The sequence below is a fragment of the Mustela lutreola genome, chromosome 1 (assembly GCF_030435805.1).
Source record: "Mustela lutreola isolate mMusLut2 chromosome 1, mMusLut2.pri, whole genome shotgun sequence".
NCBI lineage: Eukaryota > Metazoa > Chordata > Mammalia > Carnivora > Mustelidae > Mustela > Mustela lutreola.
The window spans coordinates 33,270,797-33,289,115 of record NC_081290.1 but is presented as its reverse complement, the minus strand read 5'-3'; the positions used below and the strand labels follow the sequence as shown (position 1 = coordinate 33,289,115).

Genomic DNA, 18,319 nt, shown 5'->3' with positions numbered 1-18,319 from the left:
TCTGATTAAAAAAAATCAGTGACAGTATGAATGACTGATTAATATAATTCACTTATTGATTGTGAAATGAAAGAGGAATAAATCTAGCTAGCAGAAGGACACAGGGTAATTTTGAGGAGGAAGCCCTCCTTACCTCCTCCCTCTCAGAGTTCTCTACTCTGAAAAGTACATTATGCCAACATTTTTTAACATGTAACCAGCATATACAAAATAAGAAGTATCATATGTCAGAGATGTTTCAGAAGAGGTGAATGATGAGAATGTCTTATCTGATTTTACATATTTTAAGTTTCCAGGGGCACCTGGGTGGGCTCAGTGGGTTAAACATCTGACTTTGGCTTAGGTCATGGTCTCAGAGTCGTGGGATTGAGCCCTGTATCAGGTTGCATGAGGAATCTGCTTGTCCCTCTGCCTCTCCCTTTGCTCTTGATCGTGCATGCTCTCTCAAATAAATAAATGAATAAAATCTAAAGACTTTTAAAAATAAAATTTCCCATATAGATAAATTTACAAATTAGAGAATAAGAATATTATTATTTTTTCTTTACAAAGCATAGTCTCCATACACATAGGGGTCAATAAAACACCTCTACAGAGAGGGTGGGTTGGCATGTGCTTTTGGGTATTTAGCAGAATGAAAGTTTTATTGTTACTCTGTAAAATTATTTTCTTTCTACCATAGTAGGTATGTTTTATTGGGTATAAAATTTTTGTTGTGAGTTTGTTTGACATTAATTTTTTTTTTTTTTTTGGTAGAATGGCAGAATGTAGTGACATTGGGAAGCTTTTCAAACATGGTTCGCTATAGTCACCCATTTATTTGTACACTGAGTCAAATGAAGTCATACTCCACAAATGTTCAGAAGGAAGGACAGGGATCACAGACTCTCAGAGTGGAAAAAGTACCATCATTTGATGAAACAGGTGTGTATAAATCTTTTAAAATCATTTTTTTTCCTATATACTGAAATAGCTTGTGTAAGATTATTTGTCCCTTGAATGTTTGATAGAACTTATGTATAAAACTATCTGGGTTAATGTTTACTTTGTGGAAAGCTATTAAACTGCTAATTTACTTTCTTCTAATTTTTCTGCTTTTGACTCAGTTTTGGTAAGTTCTATTTTTTTCTGGGAGTTTGTCCACTTAAACTAAATTTTTAATTTACTGGCATCAAGTTCATAATAGTCTCAGCATTTATAGCTTTATCTTTTTTTTTCATTCTTAATGGTGTTTGCCATTTTCTTGATTAATTTTGCCAGAACTCTGTCCATTTTCTTATTTTTCCAAGTAGTATCTTTTTACTTTGAATATTTATATTGTATGTTTGTTTCCTGTTTGGTTAATTTTTATTCTTACTTTAGTTATATCCTCCTGTTTTCTTTGTGCTTATTCTGTCATTCATTTTTAAATGATCAGATAGCTATATTGTTCATTAATTCCGTACCTTAAGCCACCATAGCTCTGGTGGATTTGACAGACTTTCCTTCAACAGTTGTCCCTAAAATTTCGCTTTATTTATTTTGTAGCTATGTTATTAGATACATAAACATTTAGAGTCATTACATAACACTGATGCATTACACCCTTTCTTTTTATGTAACAACTCTTTTTTTTTAGTGTCTCTACCAGATGTTATTAGTATTTGCCTGTTTTCCCATCCTTTAATTTTAACCTTTTTTGTCCTGATTTGAATCTTTGTCTAATAATTAGAAATTTGGTTTGTTTATATTTATTGCTATTACTAATATATTTGAGCATATTTCTGCCATTGTCTCATGAGCTTCCTTGTGGGTTTTTAAAAATTTTTTTAAATTTAATTTAATTTTTTGAAGATTTTATTTATTCATTTGTCAGAGAGAGAGCGCACAGGCAGGCAGAAGTAAAGGAAGAAGCAGGCTTCCAGCTGAGCAGGGAGCCTGATGTGGGACTTGATGCCAGGACCCTGAGATCATGACCTGAGCTGAGGCAGATGTTTAACTGACTGAGCCACCCAGGCTTCCCTGGTTTTGTTTTTGTTTTTTTTTTTTTAAACTTCTTTTTTGCCTTTTTTTTTCTTTTTTCTCTCTGCATTATCCTTTCTCCCCCATGTGCACACACATACATGCACTAGCTTGGGAGTTAAATACTCTGTGTACCTCACAGTCTAAAGGTAATTAAAAAGCTTAACATTCCTGTGACTTTAACAATGACACCTGCTCTTCTACCTTAGATGCTGGGACTGGCATTGCTCTCAGTGACCACACTGTCAAGCTCCTTTTCTGGTATGACAGTACATTTGGCTACAGCAACCGGGTGGTGGATGTTATGATCCTCATGGCCTTCAGGGAGTAAGAGCCCTCTAAACCACCACCCTCAGTGAGAGCAGAGGAAGAGAGAGGCCCTCAGCTGCTGAGAAGTATTTGCCATAACTTATCCCCAATACACTGAGAATCTCCCAACCTCCATAGTTTCCACTCCTTGAAGAAAAGGAGAGGCTTGGAGAGCCCTACATTGTTATGAACACCAATAAAGTATGCTCTACCCAGCCAAAATAAATAAATAAATAAAGTCTGTTTTGTATGGGAAAAAAAAAAAGCTTAACATTTGTTTCTGAAAAATATAAAGAACTTAGAATCCTTTAATTCTGGTCACTTTCTCCCAACTCACATGCTATTTATTGGCTAGTATTTTGTGTCTATTCTGATTTATTCCCTCTATACAATATACATCATTATTTGTTCAAATATCTCTAAAATCCTTGTTAACCACCTTTTCTTATTTCTCTGGTCTTTCTGTCTGATGTAGTACATCTTATACAAGTTCCTTTAGGTGAGGATCTTTTTATGGTAAAGGCAATTTAAGATGTTATTCCAGTGTCTTTTGGGTTCTGTTGCTGTTGAGAAGTCCATATCATGCTTTTGTTCTCATGTTTTTTCTATTTTATTGCTTTTTAAATTTGATTAACTTTATTTTGAAAGTCTTTTTCTTTGGTGTAAGCTGCAATTATACTATGTATGTATTTCTGCATACTAGGTATGTATTTCTGTGTATTTATCCTGCTTGAGATTTGTTGGGCTTCCAGGAACTGAGGATTAGTAGTATTCTGTAATTCTCTGTCACTATTACCTTTTCTTGGTTCTCTCTCTTTTTAAAAAATGTATTATTTATTTAAAGATTTATTTATTTGAGAGAGAGATTGAGCAAGCTCATGGGGAGTGTCAGAGGGAGACAGAGAGAGAACCTAAGTAGATGTGGAGTCTGGTGTGCAGGTTGATTTCATCACCCTGAGATCACAACCTGAGCGGAAACCAGGAGTCTCACTCACACTTAACAGACTTTGCTACCTAGATGCCCCTTTGCTCATTTATTTTTAAGATTTTTAAGTAATCTATACACCCAACATGGGGGTTGAACTCTAAACCCTGAGATCAAGAGTCACATGTTTCACTGACTGAGTCAGTTTTCAGTTATCTTTTATCTCTTTTTGGAACTCTAAGAATTATGTTAGATCTTTTTGCTTTATTTTCCATGTCTCTAAATCTCTCTGTCGTATTTTGTATTTCTTTATCTTTCTGGCCTGAATTCTGGATTATTTTTTTAGATCTGTCTAGTTTGCTAATTCCCTTGTTAGTTAGCCTCTGGTCTACTGGTTGATATGTATGTTGGGTTTGTGTGTGTGTGTGTTTTTAAGGTTTTATTTATTTGACAGAGAGACACAGTGAGAGAGAGAACACAAGCAGTGGGAGAGGGAGAGGGAGAAGCAGACTTCCTGCTGAGCAGGGAGCCTGAGGCAGGGCTCAGCCTGAGCCAAAGGCAGACACTTAACCGACTGAGCCACCCAGGCACCCCATATGTTGGGTTGTTAATTTCAATGATTATATTTTTCATTTCTAGAAATTGTTTATTTTTCACCTTGCTTATTTGTTTTCTTGTTCCTTAAGTTTTCAAACTCCTGTTTTATCACTTACCATATTAAATGTGTCTATTTTATATTCTATAAATGAAAATTGCATCTGAAATTTTTTCATTCTTACTGTATTATCTTTTTACTTTGTGCACTCATTCATGATGCCATGTCTTTGTTTTTTAATTGACAATTATTCATTTTCCATGGAGTTTAGTATTTTGGAACTATTCGAAGGATTGAAGATGCATTTCTGCATAGTTTGCTTGTGCCTCACTTAGCTGCTGGGAGTACAGCCTGGGACCAAATTAACTTAAATTCTTTGCGCTAGACTTTTTAGACTACGTTGGTAGCATGAATTCAGACTGCAGACTTGTGTGAGGGCTGACTTAGCCTTATGTTTTTCATCCCCACTATTTAACACCAAAGGAGAGGTTGGCATGCTTTCTTGCTGTTCCCTTCTGTGTGTGTGCTTTTTTTTAATTTTTTTTTTTTTAAGTTCACAGTTATGCTGTCTGTCTAGCTTTTTTTCTGGGAGTCTCCTGTTAGATGTTCCATCTGGAATAGAATGTAGTCATCTTCTCCTATCTCTCATGCCTCTAACAACAATGGAAGTAGAAGCTCAAAGACTATAAACCTCAACAGAGGGACACCTGGGTGGCTCAGTTGTTAAGCTCTGCCTTGGGCTCAGGTGATTCCAGGGTCCTGGGATTGACTCCCACATCAGGTTCCCTGCTCAGTGGGAAGCCTGCTTCTCCCTCTCCCACTGTCCCCCAGCCCTGCTTGTGTTCCCTTTCTCACTGTCTCTGTCTCTCTGTCAATTAAAAAAAAAAAAAAAAATCTTTAAAAAAAAAACCCACCTCAACAGAAATCTCAGGGGAAAGGTTGCTTGGCTTTGGTGTTCTCACTTAGTCTGTAGAGGTTCAGCTTTCCTTTTGTTTTTGCCCTCTTTGCATCATTTTTTGTGAGCTTAGCAATGTGTTTGAAAAGATTTCGTCCAGGATATCTAGTCTGCTGTGCAGCATTAAAATGAAGTCCTTTATTCATCTATTTATTCAAGAAGTGTTTTAGTTTTAAGGGTTTTTATTTATTCGTTTTGGAGATAGAACAGGGGGAGGAGCAGAGGGAGCGGGATAAGCAGACTCTGCTCTGAGGACAGAGCCAGACTCAGGGCTCTATCCCACATCCCTGAGATCATGACGTGAGTCAGAATCAAGAGTTGGACGCTAAACTGATTTGGCCATCCAGGCACCCCAAGATGTATTTATTGAATGCTTTTTATATGGCAGCAAAATAGAATGACTCTGACTTTATTACTAAAATGAAAATTAAAACAAAGTTAAGCAAACAAAAATAATACTGCATGGTAAATACCACGGCGGAGGAAATACTGTGTGCTGCAGAAGTACTTAGAGGGGTATTGAACTGAGTCTTGAATGATTGAGAAAGGAGAAATTTTTCCATGAGGAAATGTTACCTAGTTAGGGACCTAAAAGAAAAAAGTAGGTACTGGTGTGATGAATGGTAGATAAAGGCAAAACCGCAAGTGTTTTAGTGTGATTAGGTTAGTGAGTATGGGACCTGGTGATGATGTTGGTAGTTTTGAGAGCACAAGGGATGAATATCAGGTGGTCAGCAAAGTCAGATCAAGGTTTTGTTGAGGAATTTGGACTTTGTTTTCTAGACACTGGGAATCTGTTAGAGTATTTTAAGTAGGGGAAGTACTTGATCAGATTTAAAGTTTTAGAAAGATAATAGTTGCTTACTAGAAAACCCATTGGAAAGGAAGGAGAGTGAGAGCAGTATTACAAATGAGGGTCTAGATTAAGATAATGGCGATGCTTTTTTTAAGTGAGTAGATGAACTGGAGATTTAGGAGCTGAATAATTAGGACTTGGTGATTGAATTTAGGAAAAAGAGAAGAAGATCAAGTAAAGCATAGTGCCTGGTTACTGACTGGATTGGATGATTGTATAGATGATTCATTGATTGCTAAAATTGGGAATACCAAAACGAATGTGTATTTTAATGAGAAGATGGTGATTTAGTTTTGGACATCTGAACTGTAGGTGCCTCTGTGACATCTTAACAGATGACTGGTAGGCAGTTGGGTGTGCTGCTTTTCTGCAGTGAGACATCATCATCTCATCATCTCTTGGCTGGATTACTGCCTACTCCCTGGGCTTCTACTCTTTCATGCTCGTTATTCTTCAGCCAAACCAGTCTCCCTTTGGTTCTTAGTAAATAAAAAAACCTCGTTCTCATCATAGGGCTTTTGCTCTAGGTGCTTTCTCTTTCCAAGGTGACCTTCTACACATGGCTGACCCCTTTTGGTCACTTATATCTTAGTTAAAATGTCAACTCTGCACAAAGTCATTCTTTAATCATTTCATCTAAAGTAGCCACCCATTCAGTTGGTTAAGCGTGTCTGCCTTTGGCTCAAGTCATGATCTCAGGGTCCTTGGATTTAGCCCTGTGTGGGGCTCCCTGCTCAGCAGGGAGTCTGCTTCTTCCTCTGCCCCTCTGCCTTGCTTGTATGTGTATGCATGTGCTCTCCCTTACTCTCTCTCTCAAATAAATAAATAAAACCTTAAAAAAAAATAAAGTGGCCACCCAGTCAGTCTTTAATATTAGCCTAATTTTAATTCTCTCTGTGAGTAGCAGTTAATACCGATTGATATTTTCAATATTTCTTTTATTTCTCATTCCCTCCTTGTTTCTAAAGCCCCATACAAGCAGGAGACTCAGTGCCTAGAGCAGTGGTTTGCACGAAGTAGGGGTTTAATAAATATTTGTAAATGAGTGAATGCAGAGTTCTAACTTGGGGAGAGATTTAGGATTAGCTATTAACTATATCCAGGAGAAAACTGAAGTCATGAGTGTGTCTGGGGCAGTTCAGGAAGGGAGTTCAGAGTGAGGAGATAAGATCTTCCAGTACAGAAATCCCCAGTGAGTCAGGGGCAGATGAAAGAGGAGAAACCTGCGGAGAATACTTCAGAAGGAGCAGCCTGGAGAGGTGGGAGGGAAACCACGGGGAATATGGTGTCAGAAGAAGAGAGTGTTTGAGGAATAATAAACATTTCGAGACTACGTTTTCTTCAGTTGGATGCCTTTCACAGGGGAATATGTTACAGATTCCTAGAGAAACCTGTGCTTGTGTTTACAGTGCCTGTTTTTCATCCTTTTTCCTAAGCCCCATCCTCCCTCTGGGCTTCCTGTGCAGTTTTAACCAATTCGTTCTCTTTTCCTTGTGGTGATGGAGAACTGCAGGGACGAATATTGATTGAGAGCTTGCTATTAGAAGATGAAGGGATGGAGAGTGTAATGAGTCCTTCAGTTCCAGAAATAAGCATATTTATTGGAACATAGAAATGGGAAAAGAAGTGATAAAATCATACCATTCAGGAAAAAATATGTTATAATACTCTTCTGAGGTGAACATAGATTCAGGCAAAAGCACTTAATGTTGGTTCTGCTATACAGAATGTTTGAAATTGAAATCCATGACCAGGTTTCTTTTTTCTCCGCTGACTGAAATAAAAATGGTAGTTTATTTTCTTATATTAGAAATACATTGTTTACTGATGGTTTCATTTTGGGCTCAATTTTTCAAAATTTGCTTAGGTCAAATTAGAACTTGTTAGCCATTAGATAGAAAGCAAGTAATTGCTTGATTGAAAGATAATTTGTATATTTAAGGATTTGAGATTGACTTTTGAATAATTCAAATCACATGGTAAAGTCAGGAACAGCTCATTAAGAGGCAGAGACTTGCTAAGGAATCCTTAAATTTTTAAGGAGCATTCAGATGTTTTAAATTTTAGTAAAATTGGTTTTAATTTTGCTAATGACAGCAGATGTGTGGCAAACAGCCAGGGGTTGAGCTTTAAACAAGTGTCTAGAGATATTCATGGATAGACTATCTAGTTATTTATTGAAATCATAAAGATTCTACTCCAGTGATAGAATATAAGTTTATAAATATGTTAGTATGCCAAATAAGTATTCATACCTGTTTTTGAACCATTTACTTGCATTTCTTGTTTATGATTCTTAGCACTATATTATTAGTAGCATCTAGACAGTTTGTAGTGAGAAAAATATCCAGAAATATCAGTCTTAGAGCAGATTGTTTCATGTGATGTGGTTGAATTACTTTGATCATTGTGAAAAAGTGGGTTGTCTCTGAAACTTTTGACGGTAGATTTTAGCTGTTCAGATACTAGGTGAGTGATGAAATGTTTTCCCTTACTTTTGTCTGCGCTATTCTCTCTTCCCACAACAAAATTTTAAGAAATTGATATATAGATTTTTAAAAAGATGCTTTAGAATTTGCAAATAAATAAAAAAAAAAGACAAAAATGAAATCATATTGAACTGTTTGGTGTCAAGTGTTTTAAGCTGTAGTTATTAATTAGTGTGTTTTAAATTTTTTTAAAAATTTTTAAGTAATTCCTGAACCCAGTGTGGGCTTAACTCACAACCCCGACATTAAGAGTTGTATGCTCTACCAACTGAGACAGCCAGGCGCCCCTAAATAGGAGTGTTTGATACTATCATGATGTACTTTGGATTTGATGTATAGTTAAAGCCTTTTGGATTTTGCGTATGTGTTTTAGTTATCAAAACATAATGTACCATGTTAAGTCATTTCTCCAGTTCACTAAAAAAAACCCTAAGGATATACTAAAAATTAGATGTAAGATTTTTGCTTTTATTTTTTTATTTTTGAAGATTTTATTTATTTATTTTTGAGAGAGGGAGAGAGGCACAGAGGGAAAAGCAAACTCTCCACTGAGCAGGGAGCCAGGTGTGGGACTCAGTCCCAGGACCCTGGGATTGTGAGCTGAGCTGAAGGCAGATGCATAACCGACTGAGCCACCCAGGTATCCTTTGCTTTTATTTCAAAGAGCTTTGCCTTTGTTAGTGCCTAGGCTGTTGGCATGTAATTTATCTATAAAACCTTTGAAGGAAGGTAAATCAGTGGCTTAGGCAGAAATTCTTATCAAGATAGCATTTTGAATAGATGCTTTGAGGTATCTGTTCTACTTTTCCTTGGAGTGATAGGTAAAATATAGAAAGAGAAAACTGAAGAAACAACTAGACTCAGAAAAAGTTGTGCTGTGTCCAAGGAGTGTAATAGAAGGTGCTGGACTGTGGTCTGTAATCAGACATTGGCCACGAGGGGTTCCGTTTGGTTAGGATAATAAATCTACAGGTGCTACATGCATGGCCAGGTGCTGGAGTCAGACTCATTGTTTTAACTTACCCACACGCTCACATATTGGAGGCTAAACTGGCTTCTTCCATTTGTTATGTGAGGCTTTGTCTTGTAGGAAGTTGTAAGTTAGGGAGGCAAGAGGGAAAAAGAGGAATTGGATCCTGCTATTTGCTGGCTTCGAGACTGGATCGAGGGGTGGGAATTTCAAACTGGCGGTAGGAAATCTGGTTCAAGACAGAAAGACCAGATTGAGTTTTGAGGTAGAGCATGAGGAGAATGAAAGGATATATCTTACTCAGAATAGGATACTAATTAACAATTAGTTAATTAATAGGATTGTAATCTCCCAAACATAAAAATACACAAAGGATCATATTGCAATGTGTACATTTCAAATCAACACATTATACACCTTAAACTTATAAAATCTTGTATGTCAATTGTATCAATAAAAAAAAAATGCATGAAAAATCCTAGCTGTAAGAAAACCAACAAAATCAAATGTGTATTATCTCTAGATGATGCTAAAATAACAGCCTGAATTGCTTTAAAATAAGTTTAATATCCTCAGAAAAATAAGTGAAGTACTCATATTTGAAATACATACTGGCAGAGTAAAACCAGAACAAATAAATCTGGAAAAGAGCCAACTAGAAATCTTAGAAATGAAAGTGTAGTCACTAAAATAAAAATTTAATAGATTAGGGACACCTGGGTGGCTCAGTAGGTTAAGTGTCTGACTCTTGGTTTTGGCTCGGGTCATGATCTTGGGTCCTGGGATCAAGCCCTGTGGTGGGATCAGCTTGAGATTTTATCTCCCTCTTTCCCTACCTACCCCTCTGGCTCCTTCTCACTCTTGAAAAATAAATAAATAAAATTTTTAAAAAGATTTTATTTATTTATTTGACAGACAGAGATCACAAGTAGGCAGAGTGGCAGGCAGAGAGAGAAGAGGAAGCAGGCTCCTTGCTGAGCAGAGAGCCCAATGTGGGGCTTGATTCCAGGACCCTGGTATCATGACCTGAGCCGAAGGCAGAGGCTTTAACCCACTGAGCCACCCAGGTGCCCCTAAATAAATCTTTAAAACAAAAGTCTTTTTTTTTTTTTAAAGGTTTTATTTATTTATTTGACAGACAGAGATCACAAGTAGGCAGAGAGGCAGGCAGAGAGAGAGGGGGAAGCAGGCTCACTGCTGAGCAGGGAGCCCGATGCGGGGCTCCATCCCAGGACCCTGGGATCATGACCTGAGCTGAAGGCAGCAGCTTAACCCACTGAGCCACCCAAAACAAAAATTTAATAGATCAAATAGTCATCGTCAAGTAGAGGATTAGTAAATTGAATTGACCCTTGTGTGCATAGGGAAGCAAAAAGATTTAAAAAAAAATGAAAAGGCACTTAAAAGGCATAAAGCTCTTGGCTACATTTAATAGGCCATTTTAGAGAGAATAGAGAATTTGTTGGGAAGGCCTGTGGTTTCTTCAACTGCTGTTCTCTTTTAAAACCCATGTGGCAAGCCCTGCAGCAGGAGTAGGAGAGACAGAAAATTCTGTGTTTACCGGAGCATTTTACACTGCTGCACTGAGGGCACATGCATCTTTAGTGGGACTTGGAATTCTGGAGAGTTGTCTTTATGAAAAACTGGTTATAATTTTCTTTAAATCCCATCTCTTAGTTTTCCCTTTTGTTACATTTCGGGGAACATCGAGAAACCATGAACAACTTTAGTAATGCAGAATTTGACTTCCGTTTCTTCATGAAGGCTTTACTGCCAAGGAAATTCTGGACCAAAAAATTAATGAAGTTTGGTCTTCTGATAATAAGGATGCTTTCTCTATCACAGACCTAGGAGGCATTCTAAAGAAACATATGAGATGGTTAAAAGTTCTTCTTTGGGTCATCCCCTTTTATGCATTCAAATGCAATGATAGAACCATAGTGAAGACCGAACTTGGGACAGAGATCACAAGTAGGCAGAGAGGCAGGCAGAGAGAGAGGAAGCAGGCTCACTGCTGAGCAGGGAGCCCGATGCGGGGCTCGATCCCAGGACCCTGGGATCATGACCTGAGCTGAAGGCAGAGGCTTAACACACTGAGCCACCCACGCGCCCCAGATGATGACTTCTGATAGTGAAGTTAAACTGATGAAAATTGCCAAGTTACATCCAAAGGTAAAGTGGGTTTTGCAGATTGCCACTGATGATTCCAAAATAGTCTGTCTCAAATTTTAAATTTGATGCCACACTCAAAACCAGCAGGATTCTTTTGGAATGGGTGAGAGAGCTAAACATTGATTCCATCGATGTCAGCTCCTACGTGGGAAGTGGCTGTACGTAGCCTGAGAGTTTTGTGCAGGCCATCTCTAATGCCTGCTGTGTCTTTGACATGGGAGCTGAGGTTGGCTTCAGCATGTATCTGCTTGCTATCAGTGGTGGCTTTCCTGGATCTGAGGATGGAAAGCTTAAATTTGAAGAACTCAGTATCAAATTTATCAGTTATAAACCCTGCACTGGACAAGTATTTCCCGTCAGAGTCAGACTTGGGATTGAGAATCATAGCTGCGACTGGCAGATATTACATTGCATTAGCTATTGTGCTCGCAGTTAATATCATTGCCAAAAAAACTCATATTAAAGGATCACACAGGCTCTGATGATGAGGGTGAGTCGAGTGAACCAGACTATGTATTACATGAATGATGGAGTATATGGATCATTTAATTGGATCCTTTATGATCGTGCACATGTGAAGTCCCTTCTGCAAAATAGACGCAAACTGGATGTGAGGTACCATTCAGCTAGCGTATTGGGACGCATGTGTGATGGCCTTAATCACATTGTTGAGAGCTGTGATTTGCCCAAGAGGCATGTGGGCGATTGGATATTCTTTGATAAAATGGGTGTTCACACTGTTGCTGCTGCTTCTGCTTTGGATGGGTACCAGAGGCCAGCTGGGTGCTATAAAATTTAGGGGCTGACATTTGATTCTGTAGCAAATCCTGAATCACGACTTCCTGCCCTAAGTAGAGGACTAGGACGTCAGCCCCCTGCCTGCATCCTGTGCCTGGGAGAGGAGGACAATGCGTTCTCCCACTGCCTGTCCTTCAGCTAGCATTCGCGTGTGAGTGCCATTCCTGTAGCTGTTGACTTCAAGTCTAGCTTGGGTTGTGGGATTTGAAGGGACAATTTAAATTAATTACTGCTAGTTTTGAAATGTCTTTGTAAGAAAGATTGGCACGGATGCAACAATATGGAACACTAGGGAGATGGAGTCATTTATCTGTGTTCCTGTGGAAACTAATTGAATTTATTTTTTTTAAGATTTTATTTATTTATTTGACAGAGAGAGATCACAAGTAGGCAGAGAGGCAGGCAGAGAGAGAGAGAGAGGAGGAAGCAGGCTCCCTGCCGAGCAGAGAGCCCGATGCGGGACTCGATCCCGGGACGCGAGATCATGACCTGAGCCGAAGGCAGCAGCTCAACCCACTGAGCCACCCAGGTGCCCCTGAATTTTTGTTTTTAATGGGAATTTTATTCACCTCTCACACCCGCTACTGAAGAATGCCCCTCAGCTGCTGAGCAAGCATTTGTAGCTTATACTTTGGCAGAATGGGCCAAAAGCATAGTGTTGTGACCTGTTTTCAAAATAAAGTATCTTGGGGTGCTTGGCTGCCTCAGTCATTTGGGTGGGTGTCCTACTCTTGGTTTTGGTTCAAGTCATGATCTCAGGGTCCTAGGGGCAGGCTCTGCATTGAGCTCTGCGCTCAGCAAGAAGTCTTCTTAGGATTCTTTCCCTCTTCCTATCCCTCCCTCTCTGCTACTCTTCCTGATAAATTTCTTTGAAAAAATATTTTGAGGGGCACCTGGGTGGCTCAGTTGGTGGAGCCTGAGTCTCTTGATCTCAGGGTTATAAGTTAAAGCCCCACATTGGGTGGAGAGATTACTTAAAAATAAAATCTATATTAAAAAATATCTTGAAATTAAGAAAAAAAAAGAAAAAAGAAAAAACTAAGTGACTATCCTGAATTTTGTTTTGAGCTCCAAAAAGGGAATAGATTTAAACATTTGTGTGTATTGTTTAGCTTTTTTTTTTTTACTTTATTGTGTGGTAACTTATTGTGTGTATGCTTTTGTGTTTTACTTCATTACATTTTGGTAAGATTTATCCTAATGGTATATGTGTCTGGTTCATTCATTTTCATGGGGATAATTAGAGTACATACTTTTGAGGGCTGTGTGAATTAAATGAGTTGATAAATGCAAAGTGCTTAGAATAAATAGTGGTTGTCACATAGTAAAGGCTCAAAGAAAGATGGCCATTATTATATTTATAATATTCACCACTATAAAATCTATGACTATAACAGGGTATAACTGTCAATGCTTGTAGACATTTGGGTGGTTTCCAATTTGAAGCAACAGACCAGTGCTGCTCTGAAATACACATTTACTTTTCTCCTTGTACTCTTGTGCAAGTTTCTATTAAGGCAAATATATTGCCCTAGAAGTAGAATTTGCTAGGTCACAGGTTACGCTTGTGTTCAACTATATCAGATAATGGCAACTTGTTTAGCAAGGTAATTGTGTCTGTTTGTATTTCTACCAGCAGTATATGAATTCTCATTGCTCCAATCCTTGCCAACATTAGCTATTGATGTATTTCTTCATTTTCTTCTAATGATGGTTGTAAAATGGCTTCTTGTAGTTTCGTTTGGGTTTTGTCCGTAATGAGGCAGCCATTTCTTCATATGTTTGTTATTTACATTTCCTTTCTTTCTTACTGTCTTCTTTGTTTTTCTAATGAGATTTTTTTTCTTGTTGATCTAGAGTAATTCTTAAATATTGGTAGTTATCATTTGTTGATCCTATTTATTAGAAATATCTTTTCCCAATTTGAAGCTTTCCTTTTCTTTTTTTAAAGGATCTTTTGGGCGCCTGGGTGGCTCAGTGGGTTAATAGCCTCTGCCTTCGGCCCAGGTCATGATCCCAGAGTCCTGGGATCAAGCCCCGAATTGGGCTCTCTGCTCAGCAGGGAGCCTGCTTCCTCTCTCTATACTTGTGGTCTCTGTCAAATAAATAAATAAAATCTTTAAAGGATCTTTTGATGGACAGAAGTTTTGAATTTTGATTTAGCAGAATATACCCATTTTTTCTTGTTTAAGAAATCTGTCTGTACCATAAAAATATTGTCTGTTGTCTGTTAGGTGTGTAAATGCCTTAACATGTAAATCTTTACCTGAAATTGCCTGTTTATGGGGTGAGGTATATTTAATTTAATTTTTATTTAATTACTCATTTATTTTGGAGGGAGGGAGTTGTACAGTTGTCCCAGTAACCACTTGATAGTCATCCTTTCCTCATTGTATTCCTCATATTGTATCTCTACAATAGTTTTTTTACCCCCAAGATTTTACTTATTTATTTGAGAGAGAGAGCACAAGCAGGGGAAGGAGTAGAGGGAGAGAAAGAGGGACAAACAGCCTCCCACTAAGGAGGGAGCCCAACATGGGTCTTGATCCCAAGCCCCTGAGATCATGACCCGAGCCAAAGTCAGATGCCTTACTGACTGAGCCACTCTAGGTGCCCCTCTAGAGTAGTTTTGAGTAAAAGAATTCATAGTATGTGTCATCGTTTTGTTCCTTATTTTAAGATTTTATTTATTTATTTATTTATTTGAGAGAGAGAGAGAGAGAGAGTGAGAGAGAGAGAGTATGAGAGGGGGAGAAGGTCAGAGGGAGAAGCAGACTCCCTGTGGAGCTGGGAGCCCGATGCGGGACTCGATCCTGGGACTCCGGGATCATGACCCAAGCCGAAGGCAGTGGCTCAACCAACTGAGCCACCCAGGCACCCTGTTCCTTATTTTAAAGAAACGCATCTAAATTTTTCACCATTGAGTATGTTTATTAGAAGTTTGTTTTATTTTTTAAGGAAATCCCTTATGTTAATTTTCAAAAGTTTGAAAGTTGTATGGGTGTTGAATATTAGTGAATGCTTTTTCTTTAGCTCCTGAAATGATTCTATAGCTCTTGTTCTTCAGTCTGTTAATTAGGGGCATTGATAGGTTTACTAATGTTTGACTACTCTTGAATTCCTAGGATAAATACAACTTGGTCTATCATGTATTATCTTTTTTATACATTGCCAGATTGTTAGCTAATATTAAGTTTATAGGTTTGTATGAAAACAACTACTTATTGTTACTTTTTTAATAAACTTTATAGCAGAAAATATAGGCGCTGAACTGAAAGCTCCACTTATTAAGCAAGAGCCTCTCCAAGTAAGAGGTAAATATATTTTATTCTGTTTTTCATTATAATGGTGTTTTGAATATACAAAATTAGTTTATATAGAGCTCTGTATAATTGTATTATTCTGAGTATACTGCCTATTTTTATTTTTCTTTAAATATACTGACTGTAAAGATTTATACTCCTGCTTATAAGCTAATTTCTACTGAAGTTCACTTTGCATTTGGGTTATAAATTTGGTGGTAATTATTTTTTCAAAAGCCCAAAGAAGGAAGTAATGGCAAATAAAAGTCACCCATTGCTTTATCATTTTTAGAAAAGTAATGTGATTAAACAGACCAGTACCTTTCAGTTCCAGCACGTTCAAATCCAAATAGAGTTTGGACATTCTTGTCCAACTTTCTTTTTTAGGAATAACTGAGTGACGAAGGCAGTCTTGTTTGCAGCTCTGCTCTTTGTAATGAACTATGTCTCCTGTCTACAAAGCAGCGTGTTTGACAAGGGCAATAACTCTGTGACTAGAAGCACCATGGCTTTGACATCAGACAAAAGTGGATTTGGTTTGTGGTTCCAGGATGTATTAACTGTATGGCCTTGGGCATTTTCCCTGTGCCACAGTTTTCTCCCCTATAAGACTGTGCTAAAAATGGGATTTCTTTTCTAGGATAACCTTGAAGATGATCCGTAGTAGATATAGTGACAGTTAAAAATAATTAACATTGATAGCTGTCACCATCGTCAATACCCTGGCCAGGACAGGCCAATAGGGATTTCCGTATACTTTGAAGAAATCTTTAAAAAGTAATTTTAAAAAACACTCAGTTTTTCAGAAGAAAGAATAATTATTTGCTCCAGAGGAGCTCATCTGGATATAGAATTTTAGGATTATTAGAGTAAGCCGGTTTAGAGACTTGAAACTCACAGAAAAAGAATCCTGAACTTCCTTAGATGTTTTTTCAAATAAAGTTTTGATTTTTTTTTTTTAAAGATTTTATTTATTTATTTGACAGAGAGAGATCACAAGTAGGCAGAGAGGCAGGCAGAGAGAGAGAGAGGAGGAAGCAGGCTCCCTGCTGAGCAGAGAGCCCGACGTGGGACTCGATCCCAGGACCCTGAGATCATGACCCGAGCCGAAGGCAGCGGCTTAACCCACTGAGCCACCCAGGCGCCCCTAAAGTTTTGATTTTTATACTGAACTTTATGTTTGGAATGTTCTTATTTTTGCATTCGATTTTAATAGTTAATATGATATCTTAAGAGTCTTTTTTACCTACTGTATTGATGAATCATTTTAGTCTTAATTTGCTCTTCCCACTTCAAAGTACAGAGGAAAACTTGTTAATTAATATCTGAAAATAGAATATGAAGCATCAGGGTGATAGTTGGAAATGGAACACATGACTTTCTGTTGTTTTGCCCCTGCTCTTCAGATATTTGCTTATTTATCTGTGTCATACAATCAAAAGTCTCAGTTTCTGATTTATAAATATAGACCTATATTGGTGTAGTTTTTGATTCACAGGCTATAACTGATGCCAAACTGATACTTTGTTATTGATCTCTGGGTTTTATTTGTTTGTTTTTTGTTTGTTTGTTTTTTTAATGAACAACTTGATACTTGGTAGTAGGGAAACAGTTTAGTAGAAGGTAGTATTTTACCTATAATCTGTAGTAAACGTTCTATAATTTTTAACTGATAAAAATATTTCTTATGTTTACTTTAGCTTTCTTATGGACTATGGTGAAACAGTCCAGCAGCTTTAGGCTTTTCCGACTGCAAGTCATATAAGAAATATTAATGACCTCTACTATATATATATACACACACACACATTATTGTATGTAACTGAAACAAAAGCTTTCACAAAACGTACTTATTCATTGTATGTGGTAATGTTTATTCACTTTTTATTTGAATTTTTTATAAAATGCCGGTTTTACCCTGCAGTTTAGAAAACATTGAACAAGCATGTGATTTTTTTTATTGAAACCTCCTTTTTATTTAGACCCTAGACAATTTATTATTATTTTTGTAGACCATTTATATTGTATTAGTACAATTTAAACAGACCAGGAATACCTATACAGGGTATCCATTAGACAGAGGGTTGAAATTTGGCGTCAGTTACAGATGACTTAGGAGATAAAATCTAGACGGCTACAAATGGAATTCTGTCCTAATCTGCACTTGGGAGACTTTCTTCTTCTGGTGCCATTCAGTGCATCAAGAAAAACATCAGTTTTTCTATGAAATTCATTAGTGAGCCCTCTTAAATATCAGCATATGTTCATCTTCCAATGTGATTTCTAATGTCCATATTTATGTTTTTTTATATTTTTGGATTTAGTCAAAGCAGTCCTTAAGAAGAGGGAGTATGGACCAAAGTACACTCAGAATAATTTCATCACTGGAGTCAGAGCAATAAATGAGTTCTGCCTTAAATCCAGGTATAGTAGTTGTTTTTTTTATAAAATGTGATAGTTCTAGCTCATCTACATAACCTTGTATTTCTTAGAATGTGTTACTTGCTGCTATCCATGTGGAAATTTTCCCATGACTCCTTCCTAAAATGAAGAACTACTTTGTCCAGTTAAAAAAAATGTTGAAATTGTTAGCTTATGAAACTGAATTCTGCTTCAGTGCGGGCAATCCAGTCTTTCCTGGTATCTTAAACCCAAAGAAGCAGGTTCTTCAAGACATCTGTATCGCATAAGAACTTTAGGAGTTTTATTATTATGTTAATATGTGGCATATAAGATATCTTATCAATAAGATATTTGCATATTTGTATGTTTAACTTTTTAAAGTGTTGGGTTTTACATTGAAAAAATAAAATTAAAAAAAAAGTGTTGGGTTTTTTTTGGCTAGTGGAGTTGAATAATTTAGTTACATAGATGTTTATACTCCAACTCTGTTGAGCATAAGTTATTTTTGTTTTCTGATATCTTTTTGTTATGAATTTTCTTATAA

General features: G+C 37.3%; 1 protein-coding gene and 1 pseudogene across 3 annotated transcripts in view; both read left to right on the top strand.

The window, feature by feature from the left end:
• The window catches only part of SLC30A9 (solute carrier family 30 member 9), an 88,605-nt gene that overhangs the window by 10,782 nt on the left and 59,504 nt on the right, over window positions 1-18,319 (top strand). Inside the window, exons 2-4 of one of the 3 annotated variants that reach the window (XM_059162559.1) lie at window positions 757-924; window positions 15,325-15,384; window positions 17,697-17,796. In XM_059162559.1, coding sequence (XP_059018542.1) covers window positions 757-924; window positions 15,325-15,384; window positions 17,697-17,796 — 328 coding nt within the window. Of the gene's footprint in view, window positions 1-756; window positions 925-15,321; window positions 15,385-17,696; window positions 17,797-18,319 lie in introns of all 3 variants that reach the window. The other 2 variants (XM_059162549.1, XM_059162569.1) reach the window with 2 other exon arrangements.
• LOC131824525 (ornithine decarboxylase-like) lies at window positions 11,158-13,142 on the top strand (annotated as a pseudogene).